At 41.7% G+C, this 16336-nt stretch overlaps 1 protein-coding gene across 7 annotated transcripts in view; it reads left to right on the plus strand.

The window, feature by feature from the left end:
• Positions 1-12069, plus strand: part of NCOA2 (nuclear receptor coactivator 2) — a 268109-nt gene extending 256040 nt beyond the window's left edge. For all 7 annotated transcript variants that reach the window (XM_014862661.3, XM_070481100.1, XM_044780309.2 and 4 more), the window contains 2 exons: positions 1047-1136; positions 8198-12069. In XM_014862661.3, the coding sequence (XP_014718147.1) occupies positions 1047-1136; positions 8198-8209 (102 nt within the window). In that variant the 3' untranslated portion in view covers positions 8210-12069. The remainder of the gene's footprint in view (positions 1-1046; positions 1137-8197) is intronic.
• Positions 12070-16336: the final 4267 nt, after the last annotated feature.

A 16336-nucleotide genomic window follows, 5' to 3' on the forward strand; every position in this document is an offset into this window, starting at 1 on the left:
GGTGGACATGGATGTTAGCTCAGGACCAGTCTTCCTCAGCAAAAAGAGGAGGATTGGCAGCAGATGTTAGCTCAGGGCTAATCTTCCTCAAAAAAAAAAAAAAAAAATGTAGTGTACATGAGAAGATTTAAAGCCCTTTACAATTTAAGAAGGCTCTGTGCGTAAGTGTAATAATAATTTTTACTTCTGTACTTGAATTAGTGGTGGCTAAATGCTTATTTGTGTAAAGTAAACAGATATAAATTAAAGAAATGTAGACTTTTATCTTTTCAATGGAGAAAATATAGTGCTGATGTTGAATTTTCTACAAACATGGGCCACTAGTGGTTCCTGCCTTGCTTTCTAGGGAAAGTGTACAAAGTAAGGGCCACTGGGATGGTCTAGTCTAGCCTGGGTTCTGGTCAACCTACTCAGAAGTAAATCGGTGCATTTTTAATAATCCAGATTACTTTGAAACTTTGCCATGAATTTCAACCTTTTGAATATTCAGGATTAGTTTGGAAGCCCAAAAAACACCACTGCAGTGTATATCTTCTGACAAAATCAATCCCGTATTAGCATTTGTACATTTACTGTGTAATTTGTAAAAGAAATGTGCCAATGCTGATGAACAGTTCCCTTGGTCAGAGAAGCTTCGCAAAGTCCAGCGTACATTTGGATATTCATACTTGCTCATGACCGACTTGCCTAAAGTAGCAAAGATATCAGGAGTCATTGGTCTGATTTGCTCCAGCCAAAAAAGTGAACATGTTAAGGCAAGAACATGTTTCCAGTATTATCATCTCTGTTGAATTTCTATACAGAATGCAAATGAAATTTAATTTTGAAGGCAGCCAGTATGTTATAAGTATTTATTTTCATGTTCCTCCATACTCCCCCCAAAATACATCCATGGGAGAATAAATACAGGGATGTAGCCATTTTACCTAGTCCTTTTCCCCATAATCCTGCTGCTGTGAAGAAGGGGGAGGTTCGAGGGTGGTTGTTTGCCAGGGTGCTTTTGGACATCCCACAGTGTAGCCACCGGCCTGTCCTGTTGCCCTCAGGTGAATGATCCTGCTCTGAGGGGAGGCAACCTTTTCCCAAACCAGCTGCCTGGAATGGACATGATTAAGCAGGAGGGAGACGCATCACGGGTAAGAAACAGCAGATGTGTGAATGTGGTAGTAAAGTGAATGTGAGTATTTTATCAACCGAAATTGGCAGAACTAGAAATCGTCAACTAGGAGATTGAAGAGAGTTGTGTAATGCTTGTAATGTTTAAAAATGTCTTCTCGGCCAGCCCCAGTGGCCTGGTGGTTAAGTTCAGCACCCTCTGCTTTCACAGCCGGGGTTCAGTTCTCAGGCGCGGACCTACACCACTCTGTTAGCGGCCATGCTGTGCTGGTGGCCCACATACCAAAAATAGAGGAAGATTGGCACAGATGTTAGCTCAGGGTGAATCTTCCTCAGCAAAAAAAGAAATAAATAAAAATATCTTCTAATTTTATTTGACGTACAGTGGTTTTGTTTGAATAATTTCTTTAAGCTCATTTTATTTATTTATTTTTTTAAAGATTGGCACCTAGGCTAACAACTGTTGCCAATCTTCCTCTTTTTCTTTTTTTTTTTTTTCCTGCTTTATCTCCCCAACCCACACCGTACACAGTTGTATGTCTTAGTTGCCAGTCCTTCTAGTTGTGGGATGTGGGACCGCTGCCTCAACGTGGCCTGATGAGCGGTGCCATGTCCGCGCCCAGGATCCGAACCCTGGGCCACCGCAGCGGAGCCCACGAACTTAACCACTCAGCCACGGAGCCGGCCCCTGAGCTCATTTTAATTGAGCTGACGGTGGCGTATGAATAAAGAGCACTAATTTTGCTCTGGAGTGACATTGTTACAGCAAAGCAAACAATAAAGTGGCAAAGAATTAGTCACGTTAGGGCAAACTTTGATTTATTTTTACTTTTTCTGAATCATAATGTTAGATTTTCAAGAGGACGAAGAGAAACTAACCTATAATTGCTCTCTCCCTTAAGTCTGTGTTTATTCTTATTCTAAGGTGTTTGTCTATATTTCATTTTGTTGAGGTAATAATCTTGTATATTATTTGCTTATTTCCTTAAACACTTGTTCTAAGGAGAGTGATATTACCATGTTCAACCAAATCTTGAAATAGTGGAATAATTAGCACTTAGAACCCACCTGAATTATGTGCCTAGCAGCAGGTCTGTGACGGGGAGGCTCCGTGAGCAATCTGACGCACAGGTAAATGGCCTGTGGGGCCCTCGTAAGGGAAGGGGTATGACCCTCAGCAGTAGATGACTCTCTGTTAGATTAGAAGTCCTCTCTCGATGGAGAAAATGTAGGGTCCGTGTTGAATTTTCTACAAAGAAATGGATCTTGGATGGTTTTGGTAATATTTACATTCAAGTTTAAAAAGTTATAGCATAAATTTGATCCAGATTTTCATAACGTAGTGTACAAGTTTCCTCCGTGTAGTTGCTCTTGTTTAAAGCACCACAGTCATACATGGCAGAGGGGCTGCCTGCGGGAAGGAGTCCTGGAGACGTTATCTGTACGTGCCCAGATACACAACTCGTCTAAAGGGTTAACTTATCGATATAGTAAGTCAAACAGAAACTGGAATATATTTCATATTGACCATGTGTTTAGACCCTAAGTGTGCCATTGATTGAAGTTTGAAGCCCCCTGCTGCCTGCCCTGTTCCCCTCTCACTGTGTATAGTGGCCACATAACTCAGTGATGGCTTATGTGCAAAAGGCAAAGGCTTGAAACCTGGGATGCTCTTCCCAGAGGAATGATGACATTAGTGATAATTAGGCTCCCACAGAGGACAGCCCATTTTAACCCAAAAGTGCCAGGGAGCTTAACCTCTGAGCACATCATATCTCTGCGGGAGGGGGGAAGTGGTGGGGCATGCACAGGATCGCATTTCCCTCTCTGAATCCACCACGATAAGATTAGACGTCCCTCCTTCACCTTTCAGAGTGACTGTGTGCCAGCCTAGGCGCCCCGGGAGAGCCACTGTTGGATCAGGCCCTCAGGCACTGTGCCTGGGCCGGGCCAGCTACACGGTCTTCAACTCCTGTCTTCTAAGAGCCCCAGACATTGACTCGCCTTGTATCCTTGCTTCTGCTGCCACGTGACCTCCAAGGAGAAAAGACTCGCCTACTGTAAGGCAGGACACTCCGTGGTCCCATAGTCAGCCTTTTAAAAGTTACAGCACCAACCACGATGGACTGAGCATTTACCGCAAGCCTGAGTCGCTGCTAAGAGCTTTTAGATTACCTCATTTAAACCGCACCACGACCCATGGTAGAACTAGTATTTTGACACTTTAACGGCTCCCAAGGTCCTGAAACCCCAGGAAGTGAACCAGTCAGGCAGGCTGACCCCTGCCTGTGTGTCTCAGCCCTGCGCTCCCCTGCCTGCCTCCCCAGAGGATGCAGAGCTCCTGTGTTTATGCAGCAACATTGGAGAAGGCCAACAGGGAACAAATGATTTCCTTCTTTGGTGCCTCTCGCTCTTCTCTTTTTAGAGATCCTAAAGGGAAGAGAAAGATACTCACAGCTACTGTGGGACAGACAGTAAAGATTCAGCTAGCCATTTGGAGTAGTCCTCAGCCTCGGGCGCTGGGCCGCCTCATCTCAGGAGGGGCCTCTGAAGCGAGGAACTGGAGTGTACCCTTTGGCCCCTAGGCACAGGCACACCTCGGAGACAGCGTGCCTTCGCTTCTGGACCATTACAATAAAGCGAGTCACACGAATTTTTTGGTTTCCCAGTGCATATAAAAGTTATGTTTATACTATAGTCTAAGTGTGCAATAGCATTATGTCCAAAAAGGCAGTGTGTGTACCTTAATTAATAAACACTTTATTGCCAGAAAATGCTGACCATCATCTGGGCCCTCAGCGAGTCATAATCTTGCTGCTGGTGGAGGGCCTTACCTCCATGGTGACGGCTGCTGACTGATCAGGGGGTGGTTCCTGAAGGCTGGGCTGGCTGTGGCAATCTCTTAAGACAACAATGATGTTTGCTGCATGGATTCTTTTCTTTTCAGAACAATTTCTCTGTAGGATGAGATGCTATCTGATAGCATTTTACCCACAGTAGAACTTCTTTCAAAACTGGAGTCAATCCTCTTAAACCCTGCTGCTGCTTTATCAACTGAGTTTGTGTAATATTCGAAGTCCTTTGTTGTCATTTCCACAATCTTCACAGCATTTTCACCAAGAGTGAGTTCTATTTCAAGAAACCACTTTCTTTGCTCATCCATAAGGAGCAACTCCTCATCCACTGAAACTTCATCATGAGGTTGCCGCAATTCCATCACCTCTCCAGGCTCCACTTGTAATTCTGGTTCTCTTGCTGTCTCCCCCACATCTGCAGTTATTTCCTCCACTGAAGTCTTGAACCCCCTCAAAGTCATCCATGAGGGTTGGAATCAAGTTCTTCCAATCTCAATGTTGATATTTTGACCTTTTCCCATGAATCACAAATGTTCTTAATGGCATCTAGAATGATGAATCCTTTCCAGAAGGTTTTCAATTGACTTTGCCCAGATCTATCAGAGGAAACATTATCTATGACAGCTACAGCCTTACAAAATGTATTTCCTAAGTAAGAAGACATGAAAGTCAAAACAACTCCTTGATCCATGGGCTGCAGAATGGATGTTGTGTTGTCAGGCACGAAAACAGCACAAATCTTGTGCATCTCCGTCAGAGCTCTTAGATGACCAGGCACATGGTCAGTGAGCAGTAATATTTTGAATGGAATCTTTTTTTCTAAGCGGCAGGTCTCAACAGTGGGCTTAAAATATTCAGTAAACCATGTTGTAAACAGCTGTGCTGTCATCCAGGCTGTGTTGTTCCATTTATAGACCGCAGGCAAAGCAGATTTAGCATCATTCTTAAGGGCCCTAGGATTTCTGGAATGGTAAATGAACCTTGGCTTCAACTTAAGCTGCATTAGCCCCTAAGAAGAGAGTCAGCCTGTCCTTTGAAGCTTTGAAGCCAGGCACTGACTTCTCCTCTCTAGCTATGAAAGTCCTAGGTGGCATCTTCTTCCAATAGAAGGCTGTTTCATCTACATGGAAAATCTGTTGTTTAGTGTAGCACCTTCATTAACGATCTCAGCTAGATCTTCTGCATAACCAGCTGCAGCTTCTCCATCAGCACCTACTGCTTCCCCTTGTACTTTTATGTTGTGGAGATGCCTTCTCTCCTTAAACCTCATGAACCAACCTCTGCTGGCTTCAAACTTTCTTCTGCAGCTTCCTCACCTCTCTCAGCCTTCACAGAGTTGAAGAGAGTTAGGGCCTTGCTCTGGATTAGGCTTCGGCCTAAGGGAATGTTGTGGCTTATTGATCCTGTAATGCAGACCACTAAAACTTTCTCCAAATCAGCAATAAGGCTGTTTTGCTTTCTTATCATTCGTGTGTTCACTTTTAATTTCCTTCAAGAACGTTTCCTTTGCATTTACAACTCGACTAAATGGCACAAAAGGCCTAGCTTTCTGCCTGTCTCACAGTTCGACATGCCTTTCTCACTAAGCATAATCATTTCTAGCTTTTGATTTAAAGTGAGAGATGTGCGACTCTTCCTTTAACTTGAATACTTCGAGGCCACTGCAGGGTTATTAATTGGCCTAATTGCATTATTGTTGTGTCTCAGGGAATAGGGAGGCCCGAGGAGAAGGAGAGAGACAGGAACAGCTGGTCTGTGGAGCAGTCAGAACGCGCACATCGCTTATTGATTAAGCTCACTGTCTTATATGGGTGCAGTTCATGGTGCCCCCAAGGCAGTTACAATGGTAACATCAAAGACCACTGATCGCAGACACCGTAACAAGTATAATAATAATGCAAACGCTTGAAATATTGCAAAATTACCACAATGTGACACAGACAGAAGTGAGCCAATCCTGAGCAGCAGCACAGAGAGACAGGGACCTCTCAAGCTAGGTTGACTAATCCTGGCGCTGGGCACAGTGGAGAGGGAAAGACGGAGGCAGGGGGGCCGACAGAGCCCAGGTGTTTACTTCACGCACGTGCCTGATGGGTGCCCGATCACCCGAGATGGAAAGATTAGCATTAGGATCACAAAAAGCATTTTCAGTAGATATAGGATGTTCTCTCTCAAAAGCGCCTCTCAGGCTCCATGGTGAGAATTCTCCCTGCTATCATCTCGCCCTGGCCATTTATACCTCTCCCGCTCTCTCTGTTTTTCCCACTGCCCCTCTTGAATCTGGCTCGTCCATCTGTACCTTGTTCATTCTGAATGGTAAGGTCAGCGAACAGGCTGTCCCAGATGCTCTCGTTTGCTTCAGAGAACAATATGTATGGTATAGCCCTTGTAATCCCTGGGTCATAACTGGAAACCGCTTTGCATTTGTCACTATACTGCCGATGTGTGCCCGAGGCGGCTTCGTCTTCTGGGTGTCTGGAATACGCTCTGCTGCTGTTCTGAATCAAGGGACTTTTTTCAAAATTTTTATTAGTAATCGGATTCTATTTGTTAACTAGAAACCACTGTGATCCATTATTAACTGAATCTGCATTCCCTTTCTCTTGAAACGTAGATTAAAAGTGTGCCTTGCCTTAGGCAGACGCCCTATACACAACCGTGGATTTACTAAAAAACTATTTAGAGAAGAGCAGTTATTTAACAAAAAGATTCTTCCTTTTACAAGGACTTCTTATTATCTATTTTATATGTTACTTTCTATTTTACACATAGTTAAACGTACTAAAATTGAGTTTACTGCTCAGCTGCGTGGCTCGCGTCTCAAGTACAGTTGTAGTCACTTGTATGGACTAGGGTTATGGAAACTGTTCACTGCCTGGGGTCGGCTTCGAGTTGGTGATGGTGGTGATGACAGTGGCGATGACACTTCCTGAGCACTTACTCTGTCCCAGGAACTGTTTAAACACTCGATGCACATTCTGTTTAGTCCTCACAACAGCCCTTAGAAGTGTTAGGTACAGAAAGATTAAATGACTCCCGCCCCCTGAGTGACACAGCCCGGATGCCATGCCAAGCATTGTCACTCGAGATGCATGCCCTCCTCGACATTCTCGCTCACCAAACTGATTCTGGTTAATAGCTGCTTATTGATGCAGGGTAAAGAGTGCTGCCTTAGGTTTCTAAGGATGTAAATGCTTCTCAATAGAATTTTTTTCCTCAGACGAACTGAAAAATTGAAGGATGTTGAAGTCAGCCATGGAGTATTTCCATGTAAAATCATGTAAGTGGCACAAATTAGGAATAAATACATTATTCAGCTTTATATTATAGAGAAAAGTAACATTAAATGTTCTTCTCTAACAGGGAATATAATCAGAGGTATTCTCCTAAGCTGATTTTTTAAGCTTGGGAGAACCGTGCAGCTGACCAGGAATGTAATTCCACCTTTGACCGCTGGAATTCATGATCTGGCAACAGTATTCCAGCACCTGGCACAGAGTAGATGCTCAATTAATATTTGCTAAGTGAATGAAAACTTTTGGGAGGGAGGATAGTCAATGGCCAAAGAAAAGCACTGACAGATACACTTGCACCAACCAAGGAAACCCCTCCACACGACTCTTGCCCCTCAAAGCCCTTGGTGTTGAGTCATTCAGATCATCAGCGCAGAGCAGCCCGAAACTAGCAAGGATACCACTAGAGGCACAACTCCAGTTTATTTAGCTTGCTGAAGCCAGGGAGAGCACACCCCAGGGAACTTTGGGAGTGTCTCAGGAAGGGAGAGTTGGGGGACACACGTTATAGGAAGTGGGTCTGTCCTGGTGATTTGGAGGCAGGATTAAGAAAGTAGTGGGCATTTCTGGATTGGACACTGTCAGAAAGCAGGGGCAGTTCAGCAGCTGAGCGTCTCAGCAGTCTCTGCTGAGAAGGTGGGAGAGACTGCGTTAAGCTCGGATGTCATGGGTAGCAGAGAGTGGTGATCTGCTGCAGTCTGTGTCCTTTGAGAGAGCGTGGGGGATCTGCCGCCTTGGGAAATAGTGGCTTCAGTTAGGAACAGTGCCATCTGCTTGTTTGCATCAAAATCAAGTATAACTCATCCAGATGCAGCCTTTGTGATGGGGATGATGTAAAACGACCGAGTGTTTTGATGTTTTTATGATGGGCTTTATGATGGTTTGACCAAAACTTCGGAGATATTTCACAACTTCCTCTCTGTTTCCCTGCAGAAATACTGCTGACACTGAAGGTGACTGGTTGCTTCTTTCTTCAGCTGACTGGGCTACTTGCTCAAAACGCTTACCAGTCTGGAGAGCTGCGTCTCTTTGTTTTGACCCAACCGACCTGCCAGCCAGTTCTGCCAGAGCAGGACCAGCAGACGGGCCCTGGCTCCCCGGGCGGAGTCGGCTCGGCTGTTGCAGGAGGAGCTGCCTCTTCTCTTGACAGTCTGAAGCTCACGTCCAGACAGTTGCTCAGTCTGTTCACTGCATTCACCTTAGTGCAACTTAGATCTCTCCTGCAAAGTAAATGTTGACAGGCAAATTTCATACCCATGTCAGATTGAATGTATTTAAACGTGTGTATTTAAGGAAAACAACCACGCTCTTGTTCTGTTCCTGTTGGGTTCCAGACACTGGTTTCTTGCTTTGTTTTCCCTGGCTAATCAGTCTAGTACAAAAGCTTAAGATTTCATCTAGGGGAAAGAACAGAATTTTGTTTAAGAAAATCAAGCTAAAGGTGTTTTAAACTAAAGCCTGCATTTGGGATAAAAGCAGGACAGACACCGTGGACAGCGCTGTATGTACAGAGACACCCAAGAAGGGAACACCAATCCAGTCAGAGTTGTATCTTTGTAGAAAGCTCTAAAGACCATGTCGGAAAGAGTTTCCAGTCACTAACAGGTGAAAAGGAGCCTGTGAGAGGGCTGTTCATATTAACAAGTACTTTTCCTTTCTTTTTCTTTGTCAAAACCAAACTAGTTCACCAGAATCATGAATCGAAAAGAAATGTTTTTTGTTTCCAAATTAAGTTCCCTTTAGATTGATCAGACAGCTGGGATTAGCGTCTCCTCTTCCCCATCTGATCCTGACACCTCGCTTCCCCTCTCTGCCTGCCCCAATCCTCCTCACTTCCCTTCATTGTTGAAAAAAATAATAAAAGCAACAGAAACCAGGTAAGCCCTTTATTTCCTTAAATGTTTTGCCAGCCACTTACCAATGCTAACCATTAAATTTCAGAAAAATGCATTTACTGGCAAGGAGAGGAGCAGAGTGAGGACTTGACCCCAGTGCGGCTGCGGACGCCTGCTGTGGAAGCATGCGCGTTCCGCTCCCGGCAGCACTGGCCTGCGACCCGGGAGAACGCCGCAGTGTGTGTAAAATTGCCCGCACGTGTCACGACAGATTCGACCTCCGCCATGTGTTTTTTATTTTGTTTTTTAGCAGTGCTGACTAAGCCGAAGTTTTGTAAGGTACATAAAATCCAATTTCTATGTAAACAAGCAATAATTTAAGTTGAGAACTTAAGTGTTTTAATTGTCTAATTTTTGTGAGGTATACATATTGTGGAATTGACTCAAAAATGAGGTACGTCAGTATTAAATTAGATACCTTCATAGCAATGTCTCCTAAAGGTGTTTTGTAAAGGATATCAAAGCCTTGATTAGACCTAATTTGTAGACTGAAGACTTTTTATTTTCTAAACCTGTGATTCTGCTCATAAATCATTTATCTAATCTATATGATATGCAGCCGCTGTAGGAACCAATTCTTGATTTTTATATGTTTATATTCTTTCTTAATGAACCTTAGAAAGATCACGTTACTAAGCAGGCCACTTTTATGGTGGTTTTTCTTGCCCATTCTGGTAGGGGAATAATCTTTTCTTAATTGGCGTCAGTTTCAGACAACTGCAATACCAAGAAACTGATGGCCTTTTTTGAGCTATTTCTCCCCAACCTCTAATACACATACTTTCTTACCTAAATTTCAGAATGATGTCTTTTTGATGTCTAAAAGCAAAGCAATTTTCTATCTCATTAGCCAGGCTTTTTAGGAACAGAGAGGTTTTTCCTTGAAATTTGATTGTTTGTTTATTTGTGGCAGGGTGAAAAGTGTACAAACTACCCCTATTTATATTTATGTCTCTCTCTATATGTACAGATTATGGAAATATAGAAAGAGATATAGCCCAAAGGTAAATCGTAAGTAGACAGTCTGAAAGTGTCGCTCCATACTAAAGAGATTCTCTGGAAATTTGCATTTCGATACTTTTTTCCACTTGAGAGGGGTCTCGCTACAGGGAGGTGGCCCCGGAACAACACTTCTCGGCGGCCACCAGTTCACGTCCCCCTCAAAGGCTCCACTCTTCTCAGCCAAACCATTGGGTTGCCCAACTGTGATGGAACAACGAGCAGACGTTGGCCCAGAACTCCGTGACCTCATCAGTGCGATGAGGCTTATGTTATACACGGTTACTTAATGTGACCAGTTTTAAGTTGATTTTTAGAAATATGTAAATTAGATGACTTTAACTTCACACAACACAAAGGAGAAATAGAGTTTAAACTGGATTTGTTTTGTTTTAAGTCCCTTTTCACTTTAACACTGTCCAAAAATATCTGTGTCTCCTTTGTTGTTTATCCATCTGCCCGCTGCGTTTTCATGTCAGTCCCTGAATTCAGACAAATCCGCAAGCCTGCGATCCTGGTAGTTTAGAGTAAGTCATGATCATTACTGTTTTGAAGGAAAAGAGAGTATAAATTCTCTTACGGCTCAGATCCGGTAATGGATTTTGCTTTACATCTAATTAAGAGAAGAAAGTAAGTGGAGGCGTCCTCTGATCATATTGATCACTATAGAAGCAAAAGCCAAATCGATCCCCTTCATTATCAGTATTTCTCATGCTGTACACAATAAATTTGTTAGACTGAGGACTTGCTTTTCATTTAATAGAACAAATAATCAGTGTTTTACTTATATTACTAAATGTGAAAGACATATATAATGTGAAAAGTATACATACATTTACTTGGTTGTAAAACTCATTTAAGTGTTCATGTAATGTGGTAAGTTTAAAAAGTGAAGTGAGCTGTTGTACTGCAGTGAATTCGATCGACTCAAAGATTAAGATGCCCCCTCCCACATGTATCTCTCACGGCCTGTGATAATGGGAAGCAATGTTTTTGCAGTTTATATAATGCAATTTTTAATGTGTTTAAAAATGGAGTTCATATGGGCTTAACACATGAAATGGGTGGCACAGATCCACTTGCAGAACCCAAAGACACACAATCAATTTTGAAATGCAACTTAAGCCATTAATTGTTGGTGTGAATTTAAAATTTTCTAGTATTTGTATGGTAGTATGCTGCCTAAGAGCAAAGCATTCTCTGCACAAAAGAAAATTACTGTAGTGGCTTCGATTTTAATTAGACTTTTCTCCCTGGTGTTTCTTTATAGACTAAAACAAAATCTTTTAAGTTTCTTACTACAGGTAAAAGCTATGTGCAAGAACCTCAAAATGCTAAAATCTAGCATAATGCCTTAGATCTGTTTTTAAGTCTTGTATATTCCTACATAGCTGTCTGATGTATTATATTTGTATAGTGAATTGTGTACAATTTTTGAATCAGTGCGTCATCACTTAACCTTTATGTCCTTGAATAGTGATGATGATACATTTCTTCAAACATTTAACTGTCATTTTTTTTTTCTTTGTCATTTGTGGGTTTTATTTGTACAGTTCCTCATGAAGTTGCATCTGAGATGTGTGTATATGAAAAGATTATACAAGGGTAAAATTAAGCAATATATTAACTATGGCTCTTCAGGAGAAAGCTGACAGTGTTTCAGGTTGTGATTTATTTTCAAATGGAGTTGACTCTGAACATGACTTTGTTCACCTGCATCGATGTTTGTATTTCTAGTGTGAGCAGTTTATGCAAAGGTAGATATATTCAGAGAAATTTTAAATACATTTATGCAAGTTAATATTGCTTTGCTGATGCTATTTGCTTATTTGATGTTAAATAATGCTATTGTAAATAAAGAATTCTGTTGTTATTGCATCATTTAATAAATTTTAATGCCTTCGGGTTTTACATGGCTTTGAGATTTTTATGTGTTTATATTGTATCTTCATTCATAACTGCATTTAAATTTAAAATACCGGGTTTCTATTTCAGTAATTTCTCATGTTGATACAATTTTTACCTATATAAAAATTTCTTACATTTAATAATTTCGCAGGGGCCGGCTCCGTGGCCAAGTGGTTAAGTTCACGTGTTCCGCTGCGGCGGCCCAGGGTTCGGATCCTGGGTGCAGACATGGCACCGCTCATTAGGCCACGTTGGGGCGGCGTCCCACACCCCACAACTAGAAGGACCTGCAACTAAGATATACAACGGTGTACGGGGCGGGGTTGGGGAAATAAAGCAGAAAAAAAAAAAAAATTGGCAGCAGTTGTTAGCCCAGGTGCCAATCTTTAAAAAAAAAATAATAATAATTTCGCAATAGTGACACTATTCCCAGCACTTTAACATTTATTCTCCCATGATTCATTTTATAGATTTTCAATTTGAAGCCAAAGAGGAGTGTGTCTTGTTTCAGGTTATCTGACAACATGACGGTAAATAGAGGCCCAATCTAGGTCCCCTGAGTCCTAAATGATGTTACTGCTCTTCTCACCGGACTGTCCCACCTCTCATCCTCATATCTCCAAAGGCATTTATGAGACTCATGTGGACTTCTGACTGGCTTTTTAAGGTTATGCATCATACATTAAAATATTGATGGTGGTTTTAATAGATTGCTTTGTTGGTTGATAAACAATGCCAGTACAATACCTAAAACCCAGGTCATGAACTACATGAAATACTACTAAATACAATCTGGAACTGTATGTTTAAAAGATAACAAAAATGAAATGAATGATTAGAAAAATCTTTGTAGACGCCAGCCTGGTGGCGCAGCAGTTAAGTTTGCGTGTTCCGCTTTGGTGGCCCGGGGTTCGCCGGTTCGGATCCCGGCTGTGGATCCACGCAGCACTTGTCAAGCCATGCTTCTGTTACTACTGGAATAGAAGTAAAACATTTCAACCAATTTGACTATCTATAGGGAAACCCAAATGAATCGATTCATCGACCCTTGGGGTGAATAAAAGCTCAGATGGCTAGAATATGCAAAAATCAATGCCCTCCATCCACATTCATCACCAAATTTTTTAAGTCCCCATGTACACTAACAAAATAGTACAATGCTTGTAAAATGAGATTACACCTAACACGAAGTGTGAAAGAACTTTGTGAAGAAAACTGTAGTTTTACTGACAGACACAAAAGACCTGAAAAAATGGAGATGTGCCCTGAACCAAGAAAAGAAAGGCCCAATGTTATAAAACCATCAATTTCTTCCCCCAAATCATTACAACCCCAGTCAAAATCCAAACAGTAAGATGCATTTGGAAGATAAGATGTACAATAATAGAAATTTTGTAGGAAAAAATATGTGGGAGTTCTAAAAACATGATGTAGTGAGTAGTATTGTGAAATACATATATGGTATAGAAATACATCAGAAGAACAGAATAGAGCCCAGAGACATTGCTGTATGTATGTAAATTTAATATATGAGAGAGATGGCGTTTCTAATCAGTAAGAATCTCTTCTAAAAAATATAGTGTTGAGACAGTTGGCCACATTTGGGGAAAATACCAAGTTAACTCCCTCTCTCTCAATATTAACAAATTCCAAACGGATCAAGAGAGTAAACGATGAAATATAAAAATAGCAGAACATGTTTACATTGTTGGGAAAGTGAAGGTATTCTTTAAAAGACAAAACACGAACATTATTAAGAAAAGAAATTTATAAAAATTTGATCTAGGGGCCGGCCCAGTGGCACAGTGGTTAGGTTCACACGTTCTGCTTCAGTTGTCTGGGGTTCGGATCCCAGGTGTGGACATGGCACCGCTTGGCAAGCCATGCTGTGGTAGGCGTCCCACATATAAAGTAGAGGAAGATGGGCACGGATGTTAGCTCAGGGCCAGTCTTCCTCAGCAAAAGGAGGAGGATTGGCAGCAGATGTTAGCTCAGGGCTAATCTTCCTCAAAAAAAGAAAAAAAGGAATTTGATGTATCCAAAAAACAGGATAGCAAACTGCAACAAAGTGATGTTAAGAACACAATTTTATGCAAATAAACGCGAAAGAATAGAAAACGAGCAAAGGTATGAACAGATAATAACATTGAAAAGTGGCTACTAAATATTAAAAGATGTTCAACATCACTAATAATAAAATGCAAACTAAAGCAATAAGGAGATACCATTTTTCACCCATCCATTTAGCAAAAAGATAAGTCTAGTAATAGCCATGAGTACTTCTATGGGAATATAAATTCTTTGGCATCCAAAGCAAATGTCTGTGTAAGCTTGGTGAGATGAGTATTCCTGTGAATTTCGGGTGGTACCATCACTGAAGCCACAGGGCTGGAGGTGGCTGGCAAATTGTTCAGAATGTCCTCCTGTTTTTAAATTCATAACATCCTTTGAGATGTCCTTTGTAGTATTTCACTTATTACATATTTGAACATTTTTTTTCTTTCGTAGCTTGTGCTTACTTTGCTTTTATTTTGGTGGGGGTTTCTCTTATCTAACTTATTGAGAATGTATGAACAGCTCGTTAATTTTCAACCTTTTCTTCCCTCATATGTATTTCAAAGTTATAAGTTTTCTTCTGTTTGCTGTTTTTAGCAACATCCCACACATTTTGTCTGCTTATCCTATCAATTAAAATCTCTAATTATGGCTTTGGGTTTTTCTTTCTCCTCTTACTTCTGTCAATTTTTGCTTATATTCAGAATTGGTGTTATTAGGAGCATATACATTTCTTCAAAATGAACTGACCCTTTTATTTTTATATAATGCCCTATTTTTATCTCTTGTAATCCTCCTTGTCTCGTTTTCTTTGTCTGACCTTAATATGGGCACATTAAAGCTGAATTCGTTTTGCATGCTATATCTGTATTCATTCTTTTACTTTCGACCTTACAATTAGTATGTATGTAGTTCCTTACTAACTTTTTTATCTAGATTTCTATCAGTAAGAGAAAGGTGTTAAAGTCTCCCACTATGATTGTACATTTGTCTCTCTCCCTTTAATGATATCATCTTTGCTTTTATACTTTGAAACATTGTTATTAGGTACATAGATTTGTATATAACAGTTACATATCCTTTTGATAAATCAGCCCTTTAATCATTTGGTCAGAGATGCGACAGAGACGGAGCATGACATGTAAGAACCTGGGGGAAGAATGTTTCAGGTGCAATGAATAGCAAATACGAAGGTTGAGACAGAAACCAGCTTTGGTGTATGAAGGACAGCAAGAAGGCCAGTGTGGCTGGAGAAGATAACTGTTGGGGTGAGCAGGAGATGAGGACTGAGAAGTAGCCTGGGGCCAGATCATAGAAGGTCTTATAGACCAAGGCAAGGAGTCTGGGTTTTATTCTAAGTGTAATGGGAAAGAATTGGAGAGTTTTCAGCAAGGGAGTAACATGATCTAATGTGTGGGGTTGTTTTGTTTTTAAGATTTCATTTTTCCTTTTTCTCCCCAAAGCCCCCTGGTACATAGTTGCATATTTTTAGTTGTGGGTCCTTCTAGATGTGGGACGTCACCTCAGCATGGTTTGATGAGTGGTGCCATGTCCACGCCCAGGATTCGAACCAGCGAAACCCTGGGCCGCCGAAGTGGAGTGCAAACTTAACCACTCAGCCACAGGGCTGGCCCTAATGTGTGTTTTTAAAAGGCTGGCTACTGTGTGGAGACGAGTCTGTAGGGAAACCCATTAATAGGCTATTGAAGATATCAGTTAAAAATGGAGGGTTGAACCCATGACTACACTTCAGGACCCTCCCAGATCCCACTAGAACAGTAAAGGCCTTTCTACAAAGGCATAAACTCACAAGGACAAGGATAACAGGAGCAGAAACAACAGCCACAAAGGTTTGGACATTGAAAGCAGATAAAAGTAATAACTCATTCTGTAGATCTGAGAAAGCTGAATGCTGAGCCAGCAGTGAGTAATGCCAACAAGCCAGCGGAGGTTCACCACAGGATTTCTCAAAGGCTCAGGAGCTAGCAGGGACCTCTGGAGGTGGGCGTGAGAAGCCTAGGCAGGAAGCTGGCAGATCTGCTCCTCTGCTCCAAGCAAACACCCTCCCCAACCTGGGCAGAAGAATGAAGGTGTATTCTCCAGAAAAGTTTAACAGAGGGGTCCGGTGGATGGACCACACTGAAAACGGTATTAGATGATATCTACAGGTAAAACATCGATCCCTCTTCACCAAATCAGCTTCCTGAACACCCTC

The sequence above is a fragment of the Equus asinus genome, chromosome 12, assembly GCF_041296235.1.
Source record: "Equus asinus isolate D_3611 breed Donkey chromosome 12, EquAss-T2T_v2, whole genome shotgun sequence".
NCBI classification, from domain to species: Eukaryota; Metazoa; Chordata; class Mammalia; order Perissodactyla; family Equidae; genus Equus; species Equus asinus.